Source organism: Cyprinodon variegatus, unplaced genomic scaffold, assembly GCF_000732505.1.
Source record: "Cyprinodon variegatus isolate N-32 unplaced genomic scaffold, C_variegatus-1.0 Scaffold185, whole genome shotgun sequence".
NCBI classification, from domain to species: domain Eukaryota; kingdom Metazoa; phylum Chordata; class Actinopteri; order Cyprinodontiformes; family Cyprinodontidae; genus Cyprinodon; species Cyprinodon variegatus.
In genome coordinates, this window is record NW_015150638.1 from 707,300 (window position 1) to 735,281 (window position 27,982).

General features: G+C 37.9%; 1 protein-coding gene across 2 annotated transcripts; it reads right to left on the reverse strand.

The window, feature by feature from the left end:
• Positions 1-225: 225 nt before the first annotated feature.
• Positions 226-27,773, reverse strand: slc6a17 (solute carrier family 6 (neutral amino acid transporter), member 17). 2 transcript variants are annotated; one of them, XM_015379115.1, is made up of 12 exons: positions 27,549-27,773; positions 20,975-21,405; positions 14,140-14,297; positions 11,794-11,920; positions 9,026-9,207; positions 8,257-8,367; positions 6,759-7,000; positions 6,474-6,666; positions 6,007-6,199; positions 5,749-5,908; positions 4,926-5,088; positions 4,007-4,369 (listed from the first exon to the last, which is right to left on the reverse strand). In XM_015379115.1, exons 2-12 carry the CDS (start codon positions 21,267-21,269, stop codon positions 4,007-4,009), a joined length of 2,187 nt encoding a protein of 728 aa, XP_015234601.1. In that variant the 5' UTR covers positions 21,270-21,405; positions 27,549-27,773. The 2 variants fall into 2 exon arrangements, with proteins under 2 accessions (XP_015234602.1, XP_015234601.1); XM_015379116.1 differs by lacking the exon at positions 27,549-27,773 and having other exon boundaries at positions 226-4,369; positions 20,975-21,269.
• Positions 27,774-27,982: the final 209 nt, after the last annotated feature.

Consider the following 27,982-nt stretch of genomic DNA (forward strand, 5'->3'; position numbering starts at 1 on the left):
TTAGGAAATAGTAAAAGTTTTACTAATCCTCATTTAGTCAAAACATGTTTCTATGAAAGATCTGTTTTTACTGCTGGTTAAAGAAATGAAATATGCTTATCTATCATCGAAACAAGATATGATTGAAATTCCCCTTTTTAATGTCTTCTTTGTACTCTTAAGTAAACTCATGTTTACACATTAGAATAAAAGACACACAACGCTCTTATCAATAAAAGTGGTTAATTTAATTCCTCTTCATACCAGAGTGTATTCTTTTTACACTGTCACTCTATTCACCAAAATAGTTCCTGTTTTATTGTTACAGTCATACATGTCTTCCTGATTGCGTTGTAAGTTTTGCACTGGATTCTATCACAGTTCGAGAGAAAGACAGAGAGAAGAGATTGCTGAAACGTTAGTGGTCCCACTCAACAGCAACATTTGATTTCATGTACTGGCACACAACACTGAAAGAGGAGAAAAACACAGAGCGAAACACCGAAAACCAATACATATTTTCACTTCAAACAGATGCTCCCCGTTGCACACACAGACACACAGGCTCTCTCGGTTATTATCATGAACAACAATCACATAAAAACACCTGAAACCAACAGATACCAATGTAACAGTACTGACAGTACAAAAAAATATCTAAAAAATATACAATTATTATTTACAGCTCAAGTATACACCCTGTCACTCGTACTACATATATACTCAGTGTGAATTTATCAGAATATACATCAATATTTACAGGTTAAATACATCATCTTAAATACTATAAATATAACTATGTTTGGTCACATAAAGACTATTTGCACATTTAAATAGATTTACTGGTACTTTGTCAAGCTCATGTTGTTGACTAAGCTGAGATAAATTCCAGAAGATGCTTGTGACACAGCGGACATGTGGATAAGACAAAAAGACCCTGGGGTGTTTGTTTTCAATCATACTAATCATAGCCAAGTGATAATAGCTTTTTCCTGCCTGAGTCATCATCTTTGTAAATTTTAAGGCAAAATCTACATAGATCATCAGTTATAATACCATAAACTCTGGCAGGTAACTAGGATTGTGCTCTAATCGATGTCTCTGTCTGCAGATAAAATGTTTATGGCAGTTCTGTTACTTTTATTGATGGCAGTGTGTTTTATTGTGCAGATGTGTGCTTAACGTTTTGTAGGATCCTGGATTTAAGTAGACGAGATGTTCGTTCATCAACCACCATCCTGTGGCTATGGGATCAAAGGTTCAACTTAACATTTTATTCATCATGACATTACCGTCCATGCTTCTAGTTGTGCTATCCTAAAATGTGCTTTGACCTCCAGCTGAAGCTGCAGATTTATAAAATATGTGCTATTATTTCAGGTTATGTGTCATTGGTAAAACGTCTGCCATGCAATTTTAACTTAGACATTAAAATCTTTAAAAAGTTTAATAAGACATTCCAAGAGAAGGAATAGTGAGGAAATGTAATAAGTGCCTTTACTATTTGTAAAAGTGCATTGTGATTTAACTCTACAAAAGCTAAAGATAAAGAAAATCTTGGGGTTGTTTTTGGAGATCGTTAAAATTTTGCTGCTTTGGGTGTTTTAATGTGATAAAGGGCTTGAAGTCCATGGAAATGTTGCATTCACATCACCCCTTTCTGCACAAGTTTCAGAAACTGGCTCAAAATGGAGTTAAAGGTATTACATGACAGAATATTTTAACTCCAGATAACTGTATTGCACAGATTTCCAAATGTGAAATCAGTAGACACGGAAAAGTGTAAGGTTGCCTGTGCATGTAGATAACATTCATAAATCACTTTCTTTATACATCTCATTTATATATATATATTTTTTTCTTTTCCTGAAACATGTTTTTCCTCACATTTGTGCTTAACAAACAACTCCAGGGTCTGAATCTAATTAAAGTGCTTGTGTGAACAAGACAAAACATCAGTGCAAACAAACTACAAAGCAAACAGTGATCAAATGACAAAAGCATAAGGCAGACAACACAGATGCTGCTCAGGCACCACACAATGTGATTCTGCTTTTATCCATTTCTGGTGGCAGTTTCAGGTATTGGTGCTCTAACAGGGAGGGGCCACAGATAAAATTACACCACTGGATCCTCTGCTAGGCAGCAGATACATCTAGTGGCCAAACCCAGGTACTATCACTTATTCAAAACATTAATATCACGTTACATTGCCACTGTCTTTCAGGATTAGAAGTTAGAATAAAAAAGGCTTTGTTTTTACACTTTGGATAACAGAAAGTATAGCTTGAGTGCTGTGGTCACTATTAGAGGAATGTACAAAACCTAAACCCAAAGATCATCCTCCCAGGGATGAAGTACTGGTCCACAGAGGTATAGCAGTGAACCACATATATTCAGTCCTTTTAGCAACACTGGTAAGAATTGTAAGTGGGGTATGAATAGATGTGCAGGTGGAGCAGACAAAACAAGGTGTCTGCTACTCTCCTCCTCCTCCTCCACATCAGAACAGAATCTGTTTCTATGGTGCATGTTGCCACGGCTTCCCCTGGGTAACGCTGCTCTATTTTTAAACAGGCAGGTAAGCCAGGAGCTCTTATTCAGCAGCAGACAGCACTCAGACTTGCTCATCTGCTTATATTAACCAAGCTTCCTTCTATGTCTGCCTCCGTATAAAACATGCCCTGCACAGGCAAACTTAGCTTTCTGTCACAATTAATGAGGAACATAAGTTCGAAGACAAGTGTTAAGGCTCAGAGATTCTCTAAACATAGGTGTCTGTGGTCCTGTGCTTGTGGAAATGATGAGGGACAGAGGTAACTTCTTTTTCTTCTCTATTGCAGTGTGTACGCATGGTGGTGTCTCAACCTATTGCCCAACATCTATATATATCTATATATATATACAGTGTTCTAATGTACATTAGAAGGGAAAAGAGAGATAAAAGGAGATCCGTGGTTTTATGAGCACTGGCATTATTGCTGATGCATGATAGGCACACACAAATAAAAATATAGAATGTGCTTGTAAATAATCTCAAAGTACATATTGTTGTAGATGTACGCTTGATCAGTTATTGACTAGATGAAAAGGTTTCTGGTACTGATAAGATGAAGTATGATTGATTCTTCTTAGTCTTCTGCAATCCTATTCCCACAGCCTCTCTTGAATGAAATAAGCAGAAGTATAAACTGATCACCCAGAGCAATTTGATTGTTTACTTGCCAAAGCATTGTGGCATTGCCAAGCATTTAACCTCAGAGAGAGTTTTGTGGTGCATTTCTGCTTGGATATTTAAAGATGTTAGAAAATACTGGCGCTAGCATGAGAAAAAAAGTCAACCTTTTCTGAATATTCTAGGAATTATATACTGTTAACTCTAAAATTCTCAAAATTCTCAATATTTCACATTAGGGTTGCATTGACATGTTTCAGGAGTGACAGAGTTTGAAAGATAACAAGAATTAAACAACAGTATTCTAAATCAAGGAATCTTCTGAAATTTCGCTTTCTTGCAGATAAAAAGTTATAAGAACATTCTTATATTGAATAGTCTCCTCAAACAAAGCATTGAGCTTAGCATGAGGCCCTTTGGTTTCCTGACTGGCAGATCGAAACCTGATTTCTACATACTGTGATTGATTAAGTTGTGAGCAATGGAAAGTCAGATTCCTTGTTTCTGTGCACAAACTTTTTAGTGCATCTCTATGTATGATCTGTCCCACCAAAATATCCTATAACAATTATACATTTGTATATCATTTTCTCTAATTCAGCCCCAATAATGCTTTCGATAAAAACAGAAATGCTGATTGTAATGTATTGCTCACTGCTGTCAGTTACTTGCAAAAACATAAAGAAGTACTGCAAATTAGTAATGAAGCAGAAAAAGGAGAAATTGGAGGGTTTTCTCTCTAGAGGTTAAGCTGTAAGGAATGCTGTATTAAAGTTTTCTTCACCTGCTTTAATTCTCTTCTAGCTGAGTTGGGTTTTTGTAATAGGAATGAAAACATTGAAGCTCATTAGATCATAGCTCAGACTCAGGAGAGCCAATGTTTTGGTATCCCGTCTTGGTGGAGGTGCCATAATTGGTGTTGGTCATCTCCTGGGTGCCACCAGGCCCAAGATATGCCCGGTGGGCGGGCATGGGGGAGGGAGCCTCACTGGGATTCTTTCCGAGGATGAAGCGCTGCTCATCCTGCTCCTCCAGGTTGGAGATATCCTTCATCATGCCCTTGCGATAGGAAACCGAGAGCTTGTTGGAGCCGTCTGAGACCAAGTTAAATTGGCGGGCAATGAAGACTATTGGCAAAGGCAGCATGGCAACCACGATGAGGGAGTATGCCATGGCTAACGCCCATGGAGGGTAGCTGTGAAAACGCTCTGAGCCCTTAACAGGAAAGAGCAACAGTAAAACAGGTTTCTGGTTAAAATCCACATTGTCATCTGAAAATGATGTTTAGACAAAATATACATACACAATCAAATAGGAATATTGACCCCCCATGGTGAGTATGGCTATGTAAGGTTTGCGTATGTAGTACCCGCAAAATTGATAGCACACACAAAGCTGATTTACTACTCAGCTTAAAACAAGGTTTGCATTCCTAAAACGAGCATAAATGCAAACCCATTTTATTTTATGGGTTTACCCCCATAAGTATGAAAAATTATGCTGATTAACAGTATATGTAAAATCCTGGGATATATATATATATATATATATATATATATATATATGATATGATATATATAGATATAAATATATATGAGTATCGTTTTGACAACAAGCTCATAGAGATATAGCAGAAAACATTGGTAATGAGTTTAATACAATTCTATGAAAATGGTCATGTTTTCATTATTGTTCTACCTTTTTCCAAATTTTATGTACTCTCTGTATAATAATATTAAACAAGTGACACAGACAGCCAGGAGAAACTGACCTCCTCTTCAACCCATGCATTGTATCCTGCAGGATTGACTGACATCTCAATGACTGTTGCAACAATGAGCACCACCAGGACAGCTGGGGACACATATCTCCACATGTAGTAGTAGAAACTGTATGGCCTGAAACCAAGCATGTCCTCAAGATCCTGCATGAATCTGAGTACAAAGGAAGATTCGAGACAGTGGGATTAGACAATGTTTCATAGAGATTTTGTAAGAGAAATATTCTTCTACCTCAAGTGACTTTTTTTTTAACTGTAATTTAGTTGTGACAGATTTTTTTTATATATACGAATAAAAAATCAGACATATTACATATTCATATTCAAAATGAAACTAAATATTTAGAAACAAAACATAATATTCAAAATGCAATGGCATTGACTTGAAAAATGAGACCTCGCTGACTGGACACCATTTGGCTTTTAAACAGGAAGTCATTCTGCTTACAGCATGCTCACTTATTCAATGTTTGAACCGAAAAGGCGTCGTCCAGGTAGCGAGCTCTCCGGTTTCACATTAAGATCTACCTCTTCCAGTAGGCTAATGTCATTGTGATTCTGAAAATTATGTTGTGTTTTTTAATATGTGGCTGAGTTTCTGAAAATGTTGTTGCGTTTTTAAAATTTTTACTTGTTGATGTGGTTTGTACTTCTGCGCCATCGTAGATCTGCTCTTATTTTATGAAAATATTTTTTTTTACCAATACTTAGAGGTGATTGATGCAATAGGTTTTTGTACGACAGCTTAAGATCTATTTTTCCTATTTTCTTCTAACAACACAAACGTCCAAATAACTATTTCTAGCCATGTTACCTCTTAGTGCCGTATATCCAGGCGACAGAGATGTTCTCTAGGATCACAACCACAGTGAGTGGCAAACCAGCAGAGTAGTCATCGAACATGGTGACAAAGTAGTTCCCTGAACGCTGAACAAACAGCAAGCCCAGCAGGAAGGCTATTATGCAACAAACCACTGAAGGAGACATAACAGAGAAAGATTGAGTGAAAATCTGACCCCTCATTCTAATTTTTACAATGTAAAAGACCTGGAAGACAAGAATCAGGACTTACCACACAGGATCTCCTTGCGGATCTTGAAGGCATCCAGTATGGGTGTAGTTATTCCAGTCATGGTTCCGATCATGCTTCCCAGTCCCAAGTTGATCAGCATGAAGAAAAACATGACAGACCAGCATGGACTGGCGGGGAAGTGTGTCATGGCCTCTGTGAAGGCAATAAAGGCAAGGCCGGTACCCTGAACCGCCTTAAAGGGAGAAAGAAGGTGGAGATGGTCACAGAAGCAAAAAAGTACTGTATCTATCAGTTCATTAATTATTTTAACTACCGGTAAGATAATTAACCAAAGTGACATTATCAATCTTAAATACTTTTCTGAATTTCAAATACCTTAAAGAAAAACAAAACAACTGAAGGCAATTAAAAGATACATTCACAACAAAGACGTTGACTTAATAATCCTAATTTCTGCTTCTCTACTTCTTTGAACTGTTCCAGGATCAGCATAATTTAAAAATAACCTTATTAAGTTCGTCCTCCAAGATACAGGGGTCCAGACCCAGCTGGCCAAAGCTGTCCTCCTTCACCGTCTTGATGACGCCATACATTTCCGAGTAGTCCTGTGCTGTCAGGTGGGAGAAGTTGACATGAGGAGGAATGAGATCTCTGCTCAGCACACCTTTTTCCAGGTAACCCAGGATCTTCTCTGCATTTCTGATAAGGAAAAAAGTAGATATGTTAGTTAATATAAGAAGGAAAAAAACTACATCTGATGAAGAGCAACTGTTTCTGTGAGACATACTCACTCGACAACACACTTCTCATTCATGATGTTAGCTTTAAAGCCAAGTACAGCAAACACCACCAAAGTGGCCAAGATGGAGGTGACAAAATTGATGATAGAAACCAGTGTTGCATCGAAGTGGCAGTTGTTATCTCTCTTATTGTAGCTAGAGAACGCAATGACGCCTCCGAAGCCAAGGCCAAGGGCGAAGAAGACCTGGGTAGCTGCTTCTCTCCACACCTGTGGCTCCAACATCTTTTCCAGCTGGTTTGGAAAATATATCAACATAAAGACAATGTTCATTCGCATTTACTGATGTAGTCAAACGTTTCCAATGGCAGTTAGAAACTTATATACACAGAAAAAAGTAGTGCAACCATTTCTGGCGTTTACTTAATCATATTTAGTTAATTTAACACAATTGTTTCATGTTAGCAGGGTAGGACAATTGTGGTAAAGTAACTAAATATGATTAAGAAAGCTTCCAAAGCGGTTGCATTATAATTCAGATCAAAGATTTCATGAATACCAGCTTTAGATAATGTATTTGAATATTATATATATATATATATATATATATGACTAAATATTACAATATACATATATAGATAGGCAGGTAAATAGAAAGAGTTATATAGATAGATAAAGATATTATAGATATTTATGTTTATATATATATATATATATATAGTTATATAATAAAACTGAGTTTTATGTTGCAAAAAACATTCAACAACATTATAACAACATTATGTAGAGCTGGTATTCATGGCATTTATTTTATTTGGAAGGTTTTAAAAGATCAAATCTAACCCAGAATTATGTGCATAATCATGGAGATTTATTCTGATAACATTTTTACTAGAGAAATTAAAAAATAAGTCCAACTTCCTGCTCAATTATCAGTAAATACAATTGAATTAAATAATTTCCTCTGAAACCAAATGTATTTCTTATCTTGTCTCAAAATATAGCAAAAGAAAATTAATACAGTACATTTCTTTACGCTATATGTTTTTTTAGCACACTTTTTAAAATCTTTCCAATGGTAAATTTTGGAAAAAACAACACACAAAAAAGAAAAAATTAAACACGAAATCCACAAATGAAATACTTTCCCCAAATATTCTCAGAGAATGTTTAATGACAGACTCTATTTAAAATGTTTGACTTACAAATATGTAGTTGCATTCTTAAGCTTTTTGGTGCTGTTTTTTCAGTGAACATTGACCACTAGATGGAGACACCGCTCATCTATAATCTATGTAGTGCTGACATTTTCATGTAATTGGATCTTAATGAGTGGTGCTTGAACTATTAGAGATGTTGACCAGTGTTGTGTTGTGACCTTACTCCCTGCTTTGGAGGTTATTTTTTCTCTGCTTTAAGCAAAAAAAATTCTCATCTCTATTGTTTAAAATGTTTTAAACCCCTCTAGTTCATCAAGTATAATTCATCCCAGAGTTTCTATATGCTGATAGCTCCTTTGATAGAAAAAAAAACTGCCTAATCTCTCTCACCTTGGGAGTAAACATGTGAGCTATGCCGTCCACCGCACCCTTCAGCAGCAACCCTCGTATCAGGAAACAGAAGAGCACCACATACGGGAACAGAGAGCTGAAGTACATTACCTAAAAGAGGGAGAGGAAGTCAACACACATCACATAGTGTTGCCATGGACACGCTTTTTCTGAGACCTCACACATGGAAGAAGTGCAATCAAACCCACTTCCACACACACTTGTGCTGGATCAGTCCCAAAGCTGCTCCATGTTTGCTTAAAAGCAAATCTGTGAGATGAGCCCATGGAAGAGAAAATCCTTCCCACAGCATATCAGGGACTCGTTAAAGCTCTGAGAACTGGATTACCAGGCACTGGGTTTTTTTTTTTTTTAAATGTGTCAGAACTGAGTTGGATTTAGTAAAGAGATATGCTGGATGACTCATATTTTGGCCTGAAAGCACAGCATTGTTCATTACAGCTGTTCCTTGGTTCAGTTTAAGATTATCAATGTTTAATTTCTCTTGGTTTCATAACCTAGATTAGTTCCAAAAATAGACACAAGTGGATAAAACGGCTTAGTTTTTACCTTTGACCGAAAAGCAAAGTCAGAAATGCCCTCATAGATACGGATAAAGCAGTTATAAAAAAAAAATCTAAAAAGGAAGCTTTTGTTATATGTTATCTTTATGTACTATCATTATATTTTTATTCTTTGCATGTGGGAAAAAAAAAAGTTATGAATGTATGGAGGCTGTGGGTTCAGGGAAGCCACAAAAACGGCATACCTTCCCAGAGGACTGGATGCCCTTGATAACGGCCAGGCAGACCAAGATCCAAGCCACTAGCAGGGACAGGGTCATCTTCCAGTTCAGGCCACCGGTGTCGTCAATTGTGCTGGTGATGTTCAGAGTCTGGCGGTACCAGAAATAGGTGGTAGCTGAGCTCTTCTCACATTCAGGCTCCACAACTGGAACGGCCACAAGAGATTAAAAAGGGATGACAGAGGCAACACTTAGAGTGATACATACTGAACTAAAAGACATGTAAGAATAAGGCAGCAACAGGAAAAAGCTGAAAAACCAAAACAGAGAAAATAATCTTTATACATTTACAAACTATGTAGAAAATTATATTTACTGATAAGCATTGGAGGCATTGATATTTGTCATATTTTGACACATCTTGACCCAAATCCTTTGTCTAATTTGATTAGACAAAGGATTTTATGGAAGAGGAGGTCCAGGATTTTATGTGAAAGACCAGTTAAAAAGTTATTGTTTTAAAAGGCAAAAAGATTTAGCATTTCTTTAAACTTAAATCAGAAAAGTGTGTTGTAATTTGAAGGCATATCACAGATTTTGTAACCTGAACAGTTGACACATAGGAGTTATTTTAAATGATTCCTCAGGCTAATATACAGCGCTTGACACCATCATTGCTACAAGCAGGCTCCTCTCTTGAAATACTGACTATGTAAGTTGGGAGAAGATGCACCGTCATTGGCCAGGTGACCTAGAAGAACGTATCATTGCTTTATGGCCGCAGGCTCTTATATAGTCATGGAGCTAAAGCTTTTGCTCTACAATTTTTCTGCCTGCTCGACTACTGATTATGGTTGAAGTAAAGAAAAAGTTTAAACCTTCTGAAGAGGCTGAAGAGAAAAACGTAAAAGGGATCATGCATGAGGAAAAACAAGAGTCGATCTTGGAAAGGAGTTTCCCTTTTCTAAACTTTATTATTAGACTCATAAGTTAACACTTTGCTCCTAGTATACAGTCATATATCTTTTTTATTATTTTCGATGTTTAGCAGAAGCAAAATGGGGCAGAGAAAGCTAGCAGGCTACAAACAAAAGCCAACCGAGACACCCGTCCAACCCAGTCGCTCTTCACTGGAGCTCCGCCGCTGATCCTCAGCGCAGTCCAGCCTGCCCCGGCAAAGCTCTTTAGAGCGCAGCAGCATTTCTAACACCCTCCGAGGTGAACCTAGACGCCTAGCGCGGTCCCCAAATTAAAAGATACAGGATTGTTTGTTGTCTTTTGTGGCAGTGCTACAGTACATGTTGCCACTAGGGGCGATAGACATGAAACGTACAGGTCTAGCACCCCTAGTGGCCAAAAGTTACACAATGTGCTTTTCAAGAGGCATTATTGAGTTTCCTAATGATACTGTCACCTATGGCCAAATCTCAGAACTGCAAGGTTTGTTCATGCTAAACAAGTTTATCTTTTTTAATTATTCACCTTATGTGGTGTTGCCACTGGTGTCTGAGTATCTTCTGAGTATCCACAAAATTCATCTTGAATATAACGCTTTTATTGTTTGCTAGGTCAGACCCATTTAACATCGACGCGTTTCACATCTTATCCACCGTACAGCGTGGGTGTTAGGATTCCAGTTTGTGTGGGTAGTTTTTTGTGTTTTTCTCTCTCCACCACAAGGCGGTGCCCTGCACTCGTTGGGCCTCTCTGCACACCTGCAGCTCGTTGGGTCATGACCGGAGGAGTACTTGAGCAGCGGGCTGTCACCACCTCGACGCCAGAGTGTTTGCCAGTATTGGGTACTCTGGCCAAACTTAGATTAGCAGAGTCTAACCTTAGCCCTGTCTCTCTGAGTCTAAGCTTGCCTTTGTCTTTTGATCTCCGGAAGGAAGCCTTCCTTCTACTCCCTTGGAAGGATAAACTGAGTCACATTGAGCAAGGGGAAACCTCCACATGATCCGTTCAAGTCCACTTTCAGGAAAACCCGGTGACAGTCCGCTCCAATACTCCTCTGGATCCAACGTTAGTCTGCCTGTCCGCCCTCCAACGAGTTCTTTAATCTCAGGATTAAGCCCCACAAACTGGATCCAAAGATTCACCAAGAGCCCCCTAAACGTGAGTGCCTCTCCTGCAAATTTCAAGCCTCAGCCTTTTTTCATACGTTCCCTGAACTGATCATTGTAATCCAACTGTGTTACCTAGCTGTATATCTCTCAGTCTGTGTTTTTGCTATCCCCAATAAACCTGTTAACTTTTACCCTTGGCGTCTGAGTGTGTCTCTGCATGTGGGTCAGATCCTTAAAACCCATCATGACAGTGGGAACTTCTGACCTGAACTAAATTCAGGAAAATATGCTACAGGTTGAACTATTAAGGTCAGTCTGCTCATCAAACATCTTTTAGTCATAAAAGGTCAAATTAAAAGGATATTTTGTGTGAAAACTTAGGTAATGTCTCTTTAGCATCCCCTGAGTTAAAATCTTATGTAACCACAATTTTGCAATGAGTTCAAGTCTTTGGGGTGTCTATCTGTCTCGGTATCTACCAATTGAGCATATTTAGAATTTTTTTCTGCCCATTGTTTATTATGATATAGATTAAACTCAGGCTTCCCGTCCTCCTTGACGCTGAACACTACATTCCTGAACCTTACATGATGAAATAGCCTTTAGAGATCCATTTCTGATCTTTTTCCTCTATATTTGGACTTCTGAATAGCTTCTCAGTAAGTAAGTAGAAATTAAATTTGGATGTTTAAATTTCTGCATTGTGTATTTGTGTGAAAAACTCACTGGCTTGGGTTCCATTTTTCTTGATAGGGCATTCAGCCCAAGGAAGCGGATACTGAAACGACTGGAAGAAATAGAAGATACTCCAGCCGATAATTACATTATAATAGAGGCCAACAAACCCGCACACCTGTGGGGACAGGAGAAAGACATCAGAAAGGTGCATTAATCAAACAGTCCACAGTGTGGCGAGGGTAGTCAGGATGCAGGCCCACACAGCACACATCAGCTTAAGACGAAGTCGGTATGAATTATTGAACTGTTTGCTTTCAGCCGCCAAGGCTGTGGTCCTCAAAGAGGTAGTATTTATAGCCGCACAAGCTCCCTCACATCTGAGCTGCCACACGCCTCACTGCCCCCAGCCACAGATCCACATCCCTTTCGTTTACATTAGACTGATGAAATTTCTGTCTGGATTGAATGGATGACTGGCACACGCTGAAGACTCACTGACTGAGGGATGCAGGTGCCGACAGGCTGTTTTAAGCTGCTGACGATAATGTGATGGGGACATTGTGGGTCAATACTCTTGATAATGAGGACATGCTATGGCAGAGATCACTGATGGAGGCTGTTTTTATATAGCTTAAAGCAACAGCAGTTCATTTGAAGAAGCACAACTAGTTGTGAGGGGCATGCTATACTTGTATTGTACATCTTTCAGGAGCAAATATACATACATGCAGAGAGCATTAAGAATATCCCTTATAGGTTTCTAGAAGATACATTAATCGGTATATTTTCCTGTGAAAATGTGTGTAGGACTTCAATTGAAATCTGATGGAAAATTTGGATTGCTATGTATGGCTATGTATTTTCGGATAGGCTCTTTGTTCAAAACCAGAAAAGCCCAAATCATGCTCCAAAAAGCACAATGTCTGTCCTCATGACAGGAATTTCGGAAGGGCACTAATATTACCTGTTCCACCAAAATTTTTATTCGGAGACTCAAATGCTGACAGCCGCCAAGTGTTGCTGCTTGTGTAATTTTTTACCTATTGGGTAAGAGACTGGGAAACTAGGGTATATGAACTCTAGCAAACTGCTAATGTTGCTAACACTACACCCACATGGATCTGTTTAAACACAAGTCCAATTCTTGTGCATATATGATAAAAAAGGGAAGTGAAATTTTCGATCTATTAAATTTTTTTTCTCCTAAAATGATTGAGCATTATTTTAAAGAGGGATTGTGTAATTAAAACACCAGGTTTTGACTCTAAAATATCAACATAGAAAAAAAAACTGAAGCAGGTAGTTAAATGATTACATTTACATTTTAAAAAAGTACTTCTAGGAGTTGCTTTACTCTCTATACCCCTAATTTTAACTTTGGTGATAGTTTATAGAGGTAATGCTACTGTATTGACTCTATAACTTAGACTGCCTAGTGGACCAACAGATTAAACCTGTCCACACCAAGTGTTCAAACTTTACACTATGCAAGTAATGTGAAATCTGTGTCCCTAAACTCTTCCTCCAGACTGAGAGCTTGATATCGACATGGTGCAATGTTTATTTACCGAATCACTGAAGAACAGTCAAGCTATTTTGCCCTTAATCCCTGGGACTGGGCCCCTTTGGCGTTTGACCCCTCGGGGGGTCGGGCTCCAGGTGTTCTCTTCTGCCCTTCACTGGTGGGTGTGGGCATCCCTACTGTATGTCTGCCCTCCTTGTTTTCCAGTGATCTGGGGTGCCTTTTGACATCTGGGGCTCACATTCCCTCTTTATAAATCCTGAGGCCCTGTAGGGCGAGTCTGGCTGCTATACAGATTCACCTGCTATTGATTTTCCTTCCGAAGAATTTTTGTAAATCCTTTATACACTATATATATATATATATATATATATATATATATATATATATATATATATATATATATATATATATATATATATATATATCTTCGGTACACATGGAAATCTAAGGGAGAGCTAATGTTCATTAAAGCCTTTTTTGTTGTCCTTTTTCTTGTATTTGCTGCTATTCTCTCTGTTTTGTGCTCCTCTAATCTCATGCAGGCATGGAAGCAGACTTCTAGGAGTTACTGTATATATTCTCTGTTGTCTGTTTTTGCTTTATTTGCTCTCTTTTTATGCACTCTTTCCTGTCTCTATCGCTTTCCCTCTCCTCCTAGTTCCTATCGCCTCTTTTTTCCGACCTCTCTTTCCGTCTCTGTGTGTGCTGTAAATGGTTTTACTCCCTAAACAGTTTTCAATATTGTAAGAAAAGTTGGGAAATTGGGAGTATATAAAAGTATTCAACTAAATCAAATTAAACATCTGATTCTTGTGTTGTGGAGAGTGATAATCTATCCTAAGTTAATTTTATTGACATAACATACTTACCATGAGGCTAGAAACCCCAATGCCCCCCAGCTGTGGGTAGACGTAGTTCCACACCCCGATGCTTCCACGCCTGATCCTCTGACCCACTGCCAACTCCAGGAAAAACAAAGGGATCCCAATGAGGAGAAGGAGGATGAAGTAGGGCACCAGGTATGCACCTAACACAGAGAAAGATTAAATTATAGCAGTAATTTCACAATTTATCCTCCTTCAAAAGCATCAGATAAAACAATGCTTGGTCTTTTTTATTTTTACCACATTCTTTTTACTACAACACTTTATTTACTCTAACATTAGCAATATTTCTTAACTCTTCATCATGACATTCATTCTTAGAGAAGGGAAATGCAGAACAGACGGCTGTCGCAGACATCAAATCACATCTCGTCCTGCTTACGTCAAGAGATGAAGAGGCACCATGGTGACAGAAGTATCTGAAGCCAGAGAAATGGTTCGCAGAGAGAGACAGCCGTCTGAAAAAAATCATTTTCGTTTGATCTGAAACTAATTCTAATAACAGTATCATTCTGATACAGTGAGCAGGAGAGTGTTATATTTGGCTTTGATACTGAATCTTATTTATTATAATTGATACTCCACTAAACAGGCATAATGAAGAGAGGTAAGGCAATGTGTAACAAAAGAGAACAAAAAATATTTTTCTCACTATGTCTTAGCCAGCTCAGTAGCAGTTCTACACATGAATTAAACCATTTATTTGACTAGTAATGTAGATATTTATTAGATATAGCTTTTGACATAATGTTAAAATAGGAGTTGACAAGTTTTGGTCTTCTAAAAACTGCTATTTAAATAAGAAGAGAAACCATCTAATCAAAAAAAGATTTGCAGGTGGCATGCTTTAGTTTGGGCCAGTTTTGACAACATGTTGCATCATTTTTTGAATTCTGTTCTTATCATAGTTCACTGGTGCACAATGTAATTGAATGCAGTCACCATTCCTTTATCATTAATGGGACTGATCTTGAAAGACTCCAAATATGAAGTACGGTACTACTGCTGGTGCAAAAAAAAAAAAGTATGCTTTAAATGATAACTGTGTTGGTTATGATAAAGCCTGATAGACAAAAGTAGGAAAAATATAGGCTTTTCTTAATGAATATCACAAGAAAATGTATCTCTACATTTTTCTCTGAAATCATGCAGAGAAATCATAGAACTCAAATCACAAAAAAAAACCTCAATGAATTCAAATTGACCCCTTTACCATTTTATCCAAACCACTATGTATCTCAACCCCCTTTAAACAAACCATCCTGTTCCCATCGACTAAACATATTAATTTAAGAGAAAAATGATTAAATAATACTTTGATGAATATTGTCCTGCAGCATCATTCTTATAATCATAGTAGAAACACATTGGACCACATAACATACACACGACCTCCAACAAATGTAAAGAACACACATTTTCCTATAAGAATACCTGTATAAAGTTCCTTATTAGTTTTCCTTAAAACTGATAAGGAACTTTATACAGGGTCGTTAAAGGTGATTGTTGGCCTGGCTGAATAGAAGAGGTCGTCCGCTCTCCTGTACAGCCCCAGCAGCCCCAGCCCCTGTACAGGAGAGTGAAGGACTATTCAGCCAGGCCAACAATCACCCTCAAACCCAATGCTAATTCAGACATTTTGAATTCAAAAAGCTTCCTGGATGGGAAGCGAAATGTCTTCATACTTGGAAACAAAGTCCAGCGGATTGTTTCTGATGTTCTCTAACTATTTAGGGGCAGTGATAACCATGCCAGTCCAGGGACTGACTGCATTCCTACTGTAAGTTGCCTTGGTCAGGTCAATGATCGGCGTACCTGACTTGTAGTAACTATACCCTGCATATTACTCAAGGTTAATAGACTATATTTATTAGGCTATTAGGCTAAGTGTGCTTCCAAAAATAAAAAAAAATTCCACCATCCCCTTTCTTTTTTTATACATCTAGACTACTGGCTATATATTCTTTTACTTTCTCTCACTAAAAATCTTACCTCTACATCAAACATGATATGACCAGTAATATAGCACAATGTTTTAAAGCTGTAGCATAGGGTGATATTTAGGGTGAGTTAAAGTTTCCTTATCCTACTTATCGTTTAAACAAATGAGGATGATAAAACACCTTTAACTGAGTCAGCCTTCTGGTAGGAACTGTTTAAATGTGAACATATTAAGAACCGCTAAGCCACAATTCATGTAACATCATCCCACACAAGACATCAACACCACCTAAAAGCCGGGAGCATTTATATTTATTCTTGAACTTCCTTCTTAGTCATCGCCACTTTCACACTTCATTTTAATAGCAGTAAATCAAGCTTCAAAAGGCAAGATTCTAAGAGAACTATAATAGAATGAGGGTTTTTAGGCAAATGTATCTGTGCCTCCTCATCTCATTGTGGATTAAAGGTCTAATCTCATTGCTGCTGAGGCTGCATGTTGACTAATTCAGACAAATGCTGTATAGCCTGCAGCGTGGGCTTGGTGAGAGTGGTTTCTCTGTGTGTGTCAGGTGTAATTTCACACAGAACAATAACAAAAAACAGTCCAAATGTTTATGTTCTTTTTGCTGGAATACATTTTATTTTTATGCTACTAACACCAATTAATTCAGTCCAAGCTGGGCCAAATCTTAAAGGTATAGTGGAGGATGTTCTTTTTAAGTTTGGATCATCAAAATAAGTGGTCCTCCTAATTGTCAATCATAATTGTGATATGTCCTACATCCTGATCCCAATTTTCACTTACTGGTGGTGAGATTGACATAGCGGAGAAATTGCAAATCTTCTTTTGGAAAGTTAGCTTGTATGAGTTATGAGAAGAGAAACTTTTTAACAGAGCGTGCACAAGGAGAAATGGGCTTATGTGAGCCCATTTAATAGGCATCCGTACGTTTAATAGGCATCCCCTCTCGGGAGCGGGTACAGGGTTGTTCATGTGCTTTTTTTTTAAGTGGAGAGGGCGGGTCTTTTCAAAAATTCACGAAAATCCTCCCCTATACCATTAAGTAAAACACCAATAGCACAGCAACCTGGGAAATAGTCAGCAACCTTCAACCAGGACCTTAGGCCTTCAACAACTCACAAGTCTACTTTCCTTGGACAAAGCAAGATTTCACTGAGCAATCAATATGTTAAACTATACAATAAACATATCCATCTAAGGGTCTGATCTTCAAAGGGTTTTCCTGTATAAAAAAAGTTGCAAACTTTATAATGTCTGCAAAGGTGGTCTGCTAACTACACACATGGACAAAATTGTTGGTACTCCTTGTTAAGTGTAAAAAAAAAAACTCACATCGGTCACAAAAATGACTAGAATCTGAGAAAAGTAAAAAAGAAACTCCTATGAAAATGAAAAAGATGAGAGTCAGACATTGATTTGCAACCCTGCTTAAACAGAAGGAATTAAAAAAATAAACTCATGAAACAGGCCTCAACTAAAATTATGTTATCCTTATTTATATAGATATATAATTATGATCATTATTAATTTGAACTTAACCTTTTTTAATGACCTGCTCTCCAAAATCACTTCGGCACTTTGTAGGCATCTTTTCAAATCTCCAATATCTCACTCACTGCATGTGCATTTTTGTTTTGCAAAAGTTCCTTTTTTAACAACTGAAGATCAGGCTCCATCATTTTAAGCTACACAATGGGTTCAGATTTAAGGCTGAGATTATAGTTGGCTGGTATGGCTTTCTGTCCAGGGAGCCTGGCCAATACAGTCATTCCCTGGCAAACTCCAGTCAATGGCAAGAGGCCCACAACCACTGTCTGTACATTTAAAGCACTCAAACATAAGTTGCACACCACAGGTGGCTGATGTGAGATTAAGTATCAGATTTCCAGCTTAAAATGCAAAGCTGCAATAAATCAAACATCTTACCAGATTTTCATTATTATCCATTTGTAGTTCGAATGTTTATATTTTTAGACTTCATCTGAGCTTAGAGTGTAAAAGAGATGGTGAATTTGAGTCCAAAATGGTATATGATGAAAAGATTTACAAGCTCTGCTTATGCACTAGTGATGCACCATAGAATATAAATGAAAAGTAAGATTACTTTTTAGCCAATTAAGCATTTTATATGTATTTGTTCTGGTCATCACGGAGTGTGTAAAGATGCTCGTTCTTTACTGTTTTTGATGGACCAACTCCCTTTTCTTACCTGCTAAGTATGTTTTACACTGTTCATTGTTCGTAATTAGTAAAATAAATGTTAAAGGACCTGTTCTTATGCAGTGATTTTCAGATCAGAGGACATACACATTCACACATTGATGCTGGCAAACCACAGCTGCCCTGGGGCAGACTGACAGTCTTCAGATCACAGACAGCAGGGAGGGCAGCTGAAATGTCTTGCCCAAGGATTTAAGGTCAGAGGGAGAGAGAGCAGAGACTCAGACTAGTGGCAACCCGCCAATTACATGACAAACACTTTCATGCATGCTAAGCTCCTGTCACCACAAATAAATTAAAAGAATATATATTGCCAATATTTTTGGTTCTTTGAGTTTTTGGTTTCAAATTTGTGTATCTGTTTGGACTTTTTCTCTGCTACTTCTAAGAGTTCATTGTTTCCTTGAGGGTTATTATTTAAACTTCATAATTTAAAAACAGAATGATAGAAGTCAAGTGAAAAAGCAACTGGAGAGACTGGATCATAATAAGTCACCAGGTCCAGATGGTGTCAGCCCCAGAGTCCTGAAGTCCTGTGCAGAGCAGCTCTGTGGGATTCTACAGCACATCTTCAACCTTAGCCTAACAGTGTTCATCACAGTTCCAGCGATGTGGAAGATTGATTGATTGATTAATTGACTTTATTGATCTTACAGTGGAGAAATGTACTCGTTACATCAGCTTAAATAGTCAAAGGAGAAGAAGAATGTGCCAAAGGAAGAAAAAGGTGCATGGGATATATACAGTGTGTCCACATAGGGCATCTTTCTTTTTATAGTCAGATTATTATACAGGGTTATTGCACAGGGTGTTTACATGGGTATTTATATAGATGGATATTTATATACATATATATATATGGTTATTGCACTGGATGTCAAACATAGAGAAACAAGTTATTGCACAGGGTATCAAATAGTAATTGCACATTATACATTTGTCAAAGCAAATTGCTCAAGATCTGCTATGGTGTTTTGGTACCAAAGAAAAGTCAGCCCACAATCAATAATGACCGGTTTGCCCTGACATCCCACATCATGAAGGTCCTAGAGAAGCTTCTGTTGGTTCACTTCAGCAAATGAGCAAGCAGTTATCAGGACCCCCTGCAGTTTGCTTATCATCATGGAGTTGAAGCTGCCATCGTACACCTGCTTCAACAAACCCAGTGTCATTTAGACAAGGCAGACAGTACTGTGAGGATCATGTTCTTTGATTTCTCCAGTGCATTTAACATGATTCAGCCTGGCTTACTTTGTGAGAAACTCCAGAAAATCCAGCCGTCTAAAAGAAAGGACACAGCAGATTGTACGAGAGCTTAGGTCCTTCAGTGTTTGCAGCATGATGCTGCATATCTTCCATAACTCTATTGTAGAGAGGGCGATTATTTCTGCCTTCATTTGCTGGAGTAACAGCATCAGATCAAATCATGAAGCTCAACTAGCTGATAAATAAGGCTGGCTCTGTTCTAGGAAATCTTCTAGAACCTCTGGAGATTATTTCATATAGAACAAATTCTTCATTAAATACATTTACAAATAATTTATTTTTTCGATATCCCTCCCTCCACTCCCTTACTGATGGTGTGCTCTCTAGGGAAGAACACCTGCTAGATAATGCATAAAGGATGTTCCTCACCAGATCAATGCCCCCAGTGCCAGCAGGGGCCCCGTTGGACCCCAGAGTGGGCTAGGCACCACATTGGTTCAGAAACAAGCCGACAACCACCAGCAGGGACCCCACCCCAGATCCATCAAAACAGCCAGAGGGCCGGTAAACCATGTCCGCTGACACAGATCCTGCAAGACCATCTACCCAGCCTCCAGGAGTCCCACCCTGGGGCTACCAATCTGGTGCATAACCTGAGCATTGCAAGCAGATATCAGGCTGTGCAAAACCCATCTTAAACATCCGCTGACCTAGATAGTGTACTGTATAAAGGATTTTATATTAAATGAGTTGTCAATTAGGATTTCTAGTCATGGTAAAGGTTCTCTAAAAGATTTTAGACCAACAATTTTGTTTAAGCATAATTGTTAAATCAACTTCCATTTTTCAGTAGGAAGTGATATAGACTGATCTATTTTGGATAAACTCCTATAGATTTTGGACTGTCATTTTGGAGGATTAAGATTTAATAAATCCTCTACATTTGATAACATTAGACAGAATTAAATCTGTATTTTATTATAGATATTCTAGAAATGTGTGTTTTAAATAAGATAATTGAATTAGTCTAAAATCATCATATGAATTCTAGCAGATAATTTAAGAGATAAGAGGCACATTTCCTGTAGCCGCATAAATCTGTAAATATTTTTTTGTAAAATAATGTTTTATAAAACTAAACAGATAGTGTTTACCATTTTTTTATTAACATGTGAGAATACTTTTCAAATCACAGCTGAATAGTTTCAGAATTTACCATAAGCGATAAACCAACATTTAAACAGCAAATTGAAATGGTGTCCCGTCTATGGATTTTACAGAACCAATAAAAGGCATCATGTTAAAGTCCGAATATGCTTGTTTCAACTCAGCTGAAACTAAACCAGAAATTATGGCAATTCAAAATTCGGGAAAGTGTTATTTAATAAAAAGAAAACATGAGCTGGCACACATCCATTTTCTACTTACCTCCACCGTTCTTCTGGCACAGGTAGGGAAATCTCCAAACATTTCCCAGACCAACTGAGAAGCCCACTTGAGCAAGAATGTACTCCAACTTGTTGTTCCATGCAGGTCGGCCATCCTCTAAGTCTTGTTCAGGGAGCAGGGACCTTCCTGGGGCAGTGGATCCAGGACTGAGCCCCATACTCATCTGACTGCTCTTATAGTCCATGGGATGCTCCAGGGACAGAAGGTCAGCCACAGACTCAGTGACGGCCTCATTGCTGTGCTCCCGCTGAGTCACCTTGGTGTTCTTTGGCATAGTTGCTGGAACAAAGGAGCTCCTTCACAGGAGAGGCTGACGGCTGGGCCTGAAGAGGAGGGTCTTTAATAGAGGACCAACTAAGCCGCTGAGACCGAGGATGTGTGGGGATGATAAAGCTGCACTTTTCTTAAATCTGTGAAGGGATATATGGAATAGAACAAAAATGACTTCTCAAGAACAAAAAATCCCTATTAATTTTCACAAGGCTTACATTTTGTATTGCTTGACTGAAAGCAACCAGCAAACAGACTGGTCTAAAAGCAGTTTAAAGAGAAACTGGTGTTAGAACTTTGTCTTAGCAAATTTACATGTTTTTCAGGATTCCCTTTTATTAGCTGCATCCATCGTTCAAAACTGGCTTCGCTGTCCCTGCTAAAGAAGAGCATACCCAGTGCATGACATTGCCACTATCATGTTTCAACTAAGAGAAAGCATCTTTGAAATAAGGTTCACTTTTCCTGCCACACAAAGCTTTTCTGCATATAGGCCAAAAGGTTACAGTTTAGCCTCACCAGACCACTAATCTTGACCATAAAAGCAAGGAATAAAAATGCAATATTTTTTCTCCTTTACATTTTTAAATACATTCAACACATTTCGTAATAATTGTGTTAAACTGTCTTGACCTGTCATATACAAGCCCATGTTTGTGGTCATATCATGAAAAAAGGGGAAAACAGATAAGAATACTTTGGCTTGAGATCAAAAGGTTGTGTCCACTTTCCTCCTGTCACAGGTGGATATGCCCCCAGGTAAGACATCTAACCTAAAGCTGCATAAATGCATAAGAATGTGGCTGGACGTGGGCATAATGTAAAGTGCTGTATGAACTTAGTCAATGTACTAGGCTTTACATATTTTTTTAAGACCTGCTATGGTAAACATCCATGCTAATCTCAGGGTACTGATGTCCCTTTTTTTTATAAAATCAGTGATTGTTTTTTTTTCTTAAACAACAGAGAGCTTTTAGATAATTTACCAATTTGAAAAGAAAACTGATAAAACATGCTAAATGTGGAAAAGAATGCACTTCACTGTGGATTCTTCAACATTGAAAATCTGGTAATTGCATTAACAATAAACTGTTTCAGTTTTTTCTTAACTAAAGTATTTTTAAACAGCAATTCAGCACCTCAAATAGCTATAAACAGCAGCACTTCAGAGCCATGAGGCCATTCTGTAATCCACTTCATTATAGCAGATGAATCTCTCAGACTGAATTACAATCCATTTCACAGCAAGGCCCATTATATGAGTAAAGTCATGTGAATGCCATGAACAACTGGGAGTTTTCTATGTGTCTTTGTCTCACGGAGGAATGCAACAGTGTTAAGCTATGGTCTCTGAGCCAAGATTAAATCAGTTATTAATGCTATTTTCTTTCTTATCAGAAAACCTTTACCCTTTCTCAACTGTATTTTGTTTTGTTGAGCAAAACATTTTTGTCTTTTCATAATACCTATGAATTGATATTGTTTATCGTTTAACTCTTCACTGTTATGTTATTCTTATACATTTTTCTAAGGTCCACATTTGTGTGACAATTTTTTCTATAAACTTTTTGCTGCTGTAAACACCAGAATTTCCCCATTGTGGGACAATTAAGGGATTTTCTGTCCTATTCTATTCTATTCTATTCTATTCTATTCTATTCTATTCTATTCTATTCTATTCTATTCTATGTGCAGCATTTTACAGGAAAAGATGCAACAAAAGATTACCTGTAATAATTTGGTCTTATTGTCTGACATACATTAGGATTTTACAGACATTAACTGATTAAACCAGTAATCCCCTGAATTAATATTGAACTGTCTGAGTAATCCATTATTTTAGTATCAGTTTTTCTAACAGTTTAAGGAAAATTAATAATAAGTTTGCTTTTGCACAGCCCCCATTTATCAAAGTAAATCTAATAATGTTGACAAATGAGGGGAAGGTGAAGCGGGAGATCAATAGGCGGATTGGTACGGCGTCTGCTGTGAAGCGTGCTCTGTACCGGTCTGTTGTGGTGAAGAGAGAGCTGAGCAAAAAAGCAAAGCTCTAGATTTACCAGTCGATCTACGTTCCTACTCTCATCTATGGTCATGAGCTTTGGGTCATCACCAAAAGAACGAGATCCCGGATACAAGCAGCTAATATGAGTTTTCACCATAGTGTGTCCGGGCTCTCCCTTAGTTATAGGGTGAGGAGCTGGCCTAAGTGGCTGGGGAGAGGGGAACATCTGATCCTCCCCAATGAATCTGCTACCCCTGCAACCCCACCCCGGATAAGCGGAAGAAGATGGATGGATGGATGGATGGATGGATGGATGGATGGATGGATGGATGGATGGATGGATGGATGGATGGATGGATGGATGNTGGATGGATGGATGGATGGATGGATGGATGGATGGATGGATGGATGGATGGATGGATGGATGGATGGATGGATGGATGGATGGATGGAAATCTAATAATGATTTCAACTAATAAACAACTAAATGTTAAGACTTTATCTGGAGCATGTAACAAAAGTAATTTCCGTCTGGGATTATTAAAGCATTTCTGATTCTTATTCTGACTGATTTAAACTTTCACATTTAACACTTATGTTTTTTCTGTCAATGGTTTTTATTTTATCTTTGCATGTTTTAAGTTCATCAGATTCCTCAAATCCTCCAATTTCACTTTTTTTTAAATTAGTTAATTTTTTTTTCTCCCAGAAATACTGCTTATTCCTACGGAGCCCCTAAAGGGACATGGAGGAAAAAAAAAACGTTTGCAAGATCTCGCAAAAGTTTTTTTTTTCCTTCATGTCCCTTTAGGGGCTCCGTATATTCCAAACTGATGTTAAAATTGCACATTAAAAAATTTTTTTTCAGAGCCTTGAAAATAATCTTTTGAATAAAATCTTTTAAAAGGGAAACAACAGATGGCAGATAAATAAAATATTTTAGCATGTTAGGTTGTAACAGCACTTACTGCTCTTTTTTTTTTATATTTCAAAAGATTTAAACATTTTGTTTGATATTAATTTCAACAAACTTCTGGCCAAAATGTAACTATTAGAATAATAAGCATTTGGTCGGTGTGCACACTAAACATATATTTATTTAATTTCCCTTTGAGATCAATAAAAAAAGGTTGAATTTAATTAGGCTTTCGATATATATATTGTTTGTAAGGACATTCATGTCTTAACATTGTATACAAGTTGTTTCCATGAGAAAAACGTATTAGTCAGGCAAACAGACTGTTTGAAAAAGAATAAGTAAAGGTACAGACTTCTGTCATTTTATTTTCCCCCAAAATAATACTGGCATCCCAAATTTCTAATTACAATATTAGACATTATGCTAAGTTAAAATAACTGTCAATGAGCCCAGAAAAATACACAGAAGAAATCTCACTACAACTCATCCTCAGCTTTATCTACCAAAAATGCATATTTTTTATGTTATTTTTAAAATTCATTTATATTTTACTGTCTGTTTTAAGTCATAACCCAAACCATCCCTCACACTAAACATTGCTTGGATATATCATGGATATACAAAGTTTCTTGCCTATAACATTATTATATATAACAAATCATTAAGCTATGCACACATCTGGATTTTTCCCTAAAACTCCAGTATTTATTTTTCATTCTTATTTTTTACATTTCTTATTTTAGATTTCCAAAGTTCTTACACTCAGAGTATAAACCCTCCAAATTGTGAACTATCTACATGATGAATGTTTCAGATTTTTACTTAACTAGTAAAATGATGTTGTAAAATACACTGTGATATACAGTTAAACTTACGGCAGCATCAGCATTTATATAATTTACACCACTGCGGCTAAATGAAAAGCTGAAAACAAACTGCAATTTACTGCAGAGAAAGGATTGATATCCCCTTACAATATCAACAATGCTTTTGTTGAAATTTTTTCTCTGATTCTCTGATATTAAATGTATTCCAGCCCCATGGTTATAGATTTAAAAACAGGTGCTTGAAATTTACAGAAAACCAACGACGGTAAGATCAGTGTCCATATACCAATTAACTAAAGGTCAGCTTGAGAAAGCCTGACACAGACTGGCTCAGGTGACTTTTGTTGAATGCCAAACAGCAGCTGCAGTGGTAGGAGATGAATGAGCAGAAAGCTAGCACTTTGTTTGGCTGGGTGGGATAGGTGAAAGATGACTTTTATTCACTCGTAGCACAGGGGCAAAGAAGAATGTCAGAAGTGTTAGATTTGAAGAAAAAATGGCTTAATTTGAAAGCACATGCAGCTGACAGATATTTGAGCCCAGTGTCTTTTCAGTCACTTCTTAAGAATGCTAGCCTGCTGTTGAGCCCTGAGGTCCTGGAAAAGGCTGAATAGAAGTACAACACAGTAGCTCACACTTCACAGCAGTCACGACACACAGCAGCTTACAGGCAGGTTGTAGAGCACACATTCCAGAACTGCAATCCACAACTACTACATTGTTTCGGCCTCAAGATCCATGTGAAGACTGATTATATTTCCTTTTGCTGTTTTAAAACACACAAAAATACCAGGAAAGTTAACAATTGTTCTAAATGTTGAGGTTAGGTAAAATTATTACAGAGCTCCTCCAATTGTTCAACCTTAATATTTTCCATTGCTATCAACAGTGAATAAATACCTAAATTGCAAAGAAAACAAGGACTTAAAATAATTAAATGACCTCAGCCCCTAATTTTTAAAGTTATTCTAAATTCCACCTGTTTACAATTTGAACTTAATAATTCTGTAAAGGATTTTTTGAAAGAAAGAAGTTTTTCTTTGAATTTTCCAAAGCAAATCCATAAGAACAAAAGACTCTCTGGTTAAATGAAATAACATGCTAAATTTTAGCCCATAATCCAAACAATGCATGGCGAAAAGCAATCACCGTACATTATACCCTGAGCCCACAATCTCTATTGTACATTAATGTTTGGTAGTGGCAGCGGTATGCTGTGGGGAAGCTTTTCTTTGGCAGCAACTTGGAAGTTGGTCACAGGTGGTGGTAATAGATGAAGCGAAACACAAAGTAATCCTTGAAGAAAACCTGTTAGAGGCTGGAAATGACTTGAAACTGTGACACCTTCCAGCAGGATAATAACCCAAATCATAATGCCAGAGCCATATAGAATATTCACATATTAAAACGGCTTAGTTAAAGTTAAGATAGGCAAAGCATTTAGAGACATACCCTCAAAATTTGTCCTAAAGGAAAGGAAGGTAAAAAAAAATTATAATTCAAAAGAGCTTAGTATAAATACATGTCATTCCACTCATTTATTATGAACTATCACTTAAAGTCTTGATCAAATATATAAAAGTTAGTATTTGTAATAAAAAAAAATGGGGAAACATTCAAGTGTTGTGAATATTTTTTCAAGCACCTAGTCTATTTCTATCTATGCAACATTTCTAGACCAAGGTGAGGGTCCAGAAGAGTGTACCCTGTCATGCAACAAGCTGATGCCTGATCCTGCAACACCTTGGTTTCCACAGACCACTTGGAGTTGATGATGCAACAGAACAGCTTCCTCATGATGCGATGCTCCACTTCTATCTGCTGCGGTTGCCTAGCAATGGGCTCTTTCTGAAAAATTCAAATTTCATCTTTGCAGCATAATTTCTCGCCTGTGTATATCTCTTTCTCTCCTCTCTTTATCTTAAAAGTACAGACAATCATACACACCCCTGAAGGATGGAGGCAAATAACTGTGACAAAAGTGAAAGGGAGAAACAGAAAGTGGCAAGGCTGGAGGTGATGATGGGTTGCATCTACTGGCTATCTGCTAGGGAGGCATCATCACCTACTGCTTATCTCATCTGTTAGGGTTGTTTTTTTGTTTTGGGGGGTTGAGTTAATGGAATCAGAGCAATCATAACTCCCTGAATGTTAGGTTAGGACAGCACCTGACTAAGAAGATCCGTCCATCAATTACATGAGAGATGTTGGACAGATTTCCTGAGCATACAACCTCCCTCAAGGTCAAACTAAGCATTTAGCAGCAATGAGGGGATGCAGAAAGATGTCAACACACAAATTAGGATCAAAATAGGGGAAATAATTGGCATCAGCGACAGAATAACGAGGCTGTTTGTCCGGTGAGGAGCTGCAAGCTGCCGCTCCTCTCCATCTAGTGCTTTCAAGCCTTTCTTGTAGAAAAAAAAATCTCGCAGCAACTGTGATGATACTAAAAACTGCTTATCAGATTCATAAATGGAAAACAATAGAATGGAATCAACTGAGACCCATCTGGTGGGGAACTGTTCTTACCTTTTTTGCAATCTGCAGATCGGGTCGGTGTGGCTGCATAAATACTCCGTTAGATCATCCTGCGTTCATTCAGACACGGTCTCCGCATGCAGCATCTCTACACTCACATAGATGCGAACTCACGGAGAGCCTGGAGCGGCGCGGGGCGCACGGTGCGTGAAGTCTGACGCAGGAGCTGAATGGATCGCTAAACCTGGCATTAACCCGCTGATTCCCTCTGTCTTACTTCTTATGTCAGGTGATTGGAACTTAAAGGAGGCTCTCTCTCACACGCGTGTCTGGTTTCCACGTGGTTATGGTTGTGTTGTGGGAAAATTAGGCTACATTACTATAGCAAGTCACGACAAAGTCTGACGCAAGTTTGACTCATCAGCCCGTGAGCACGTCAGCGGCTGATCCAGAAAAAAACATCTGCAGTGTTCGCTGTATGTCTG

Excerpts from the sequence above, each read along its gene's own strand:
- slc6a17 (XM_015379116.1), bottom strand. The coding sequence starts at position 21,269 with ATGCCAAAGAACACCAAGGTGACTCAGCGGGAGCACAGCAATGAGGCC. Across the intron at positions 14,298-20,974 it reads GTGCCAGAAGAACGGTGGAG|GTGCATACCTGGTGCCCTAC; the intron begins GTAAGTAGAAAA and ends TCTCTGTGTTAG. Across the intron at positions 7,001-8,256 it reads CTCACATGTTTACTCCCAAG|CTGGAAAAGATGTTGGAGCC; the intron begins GTGAGAGAGATT and ends TTTCCAAACCAG.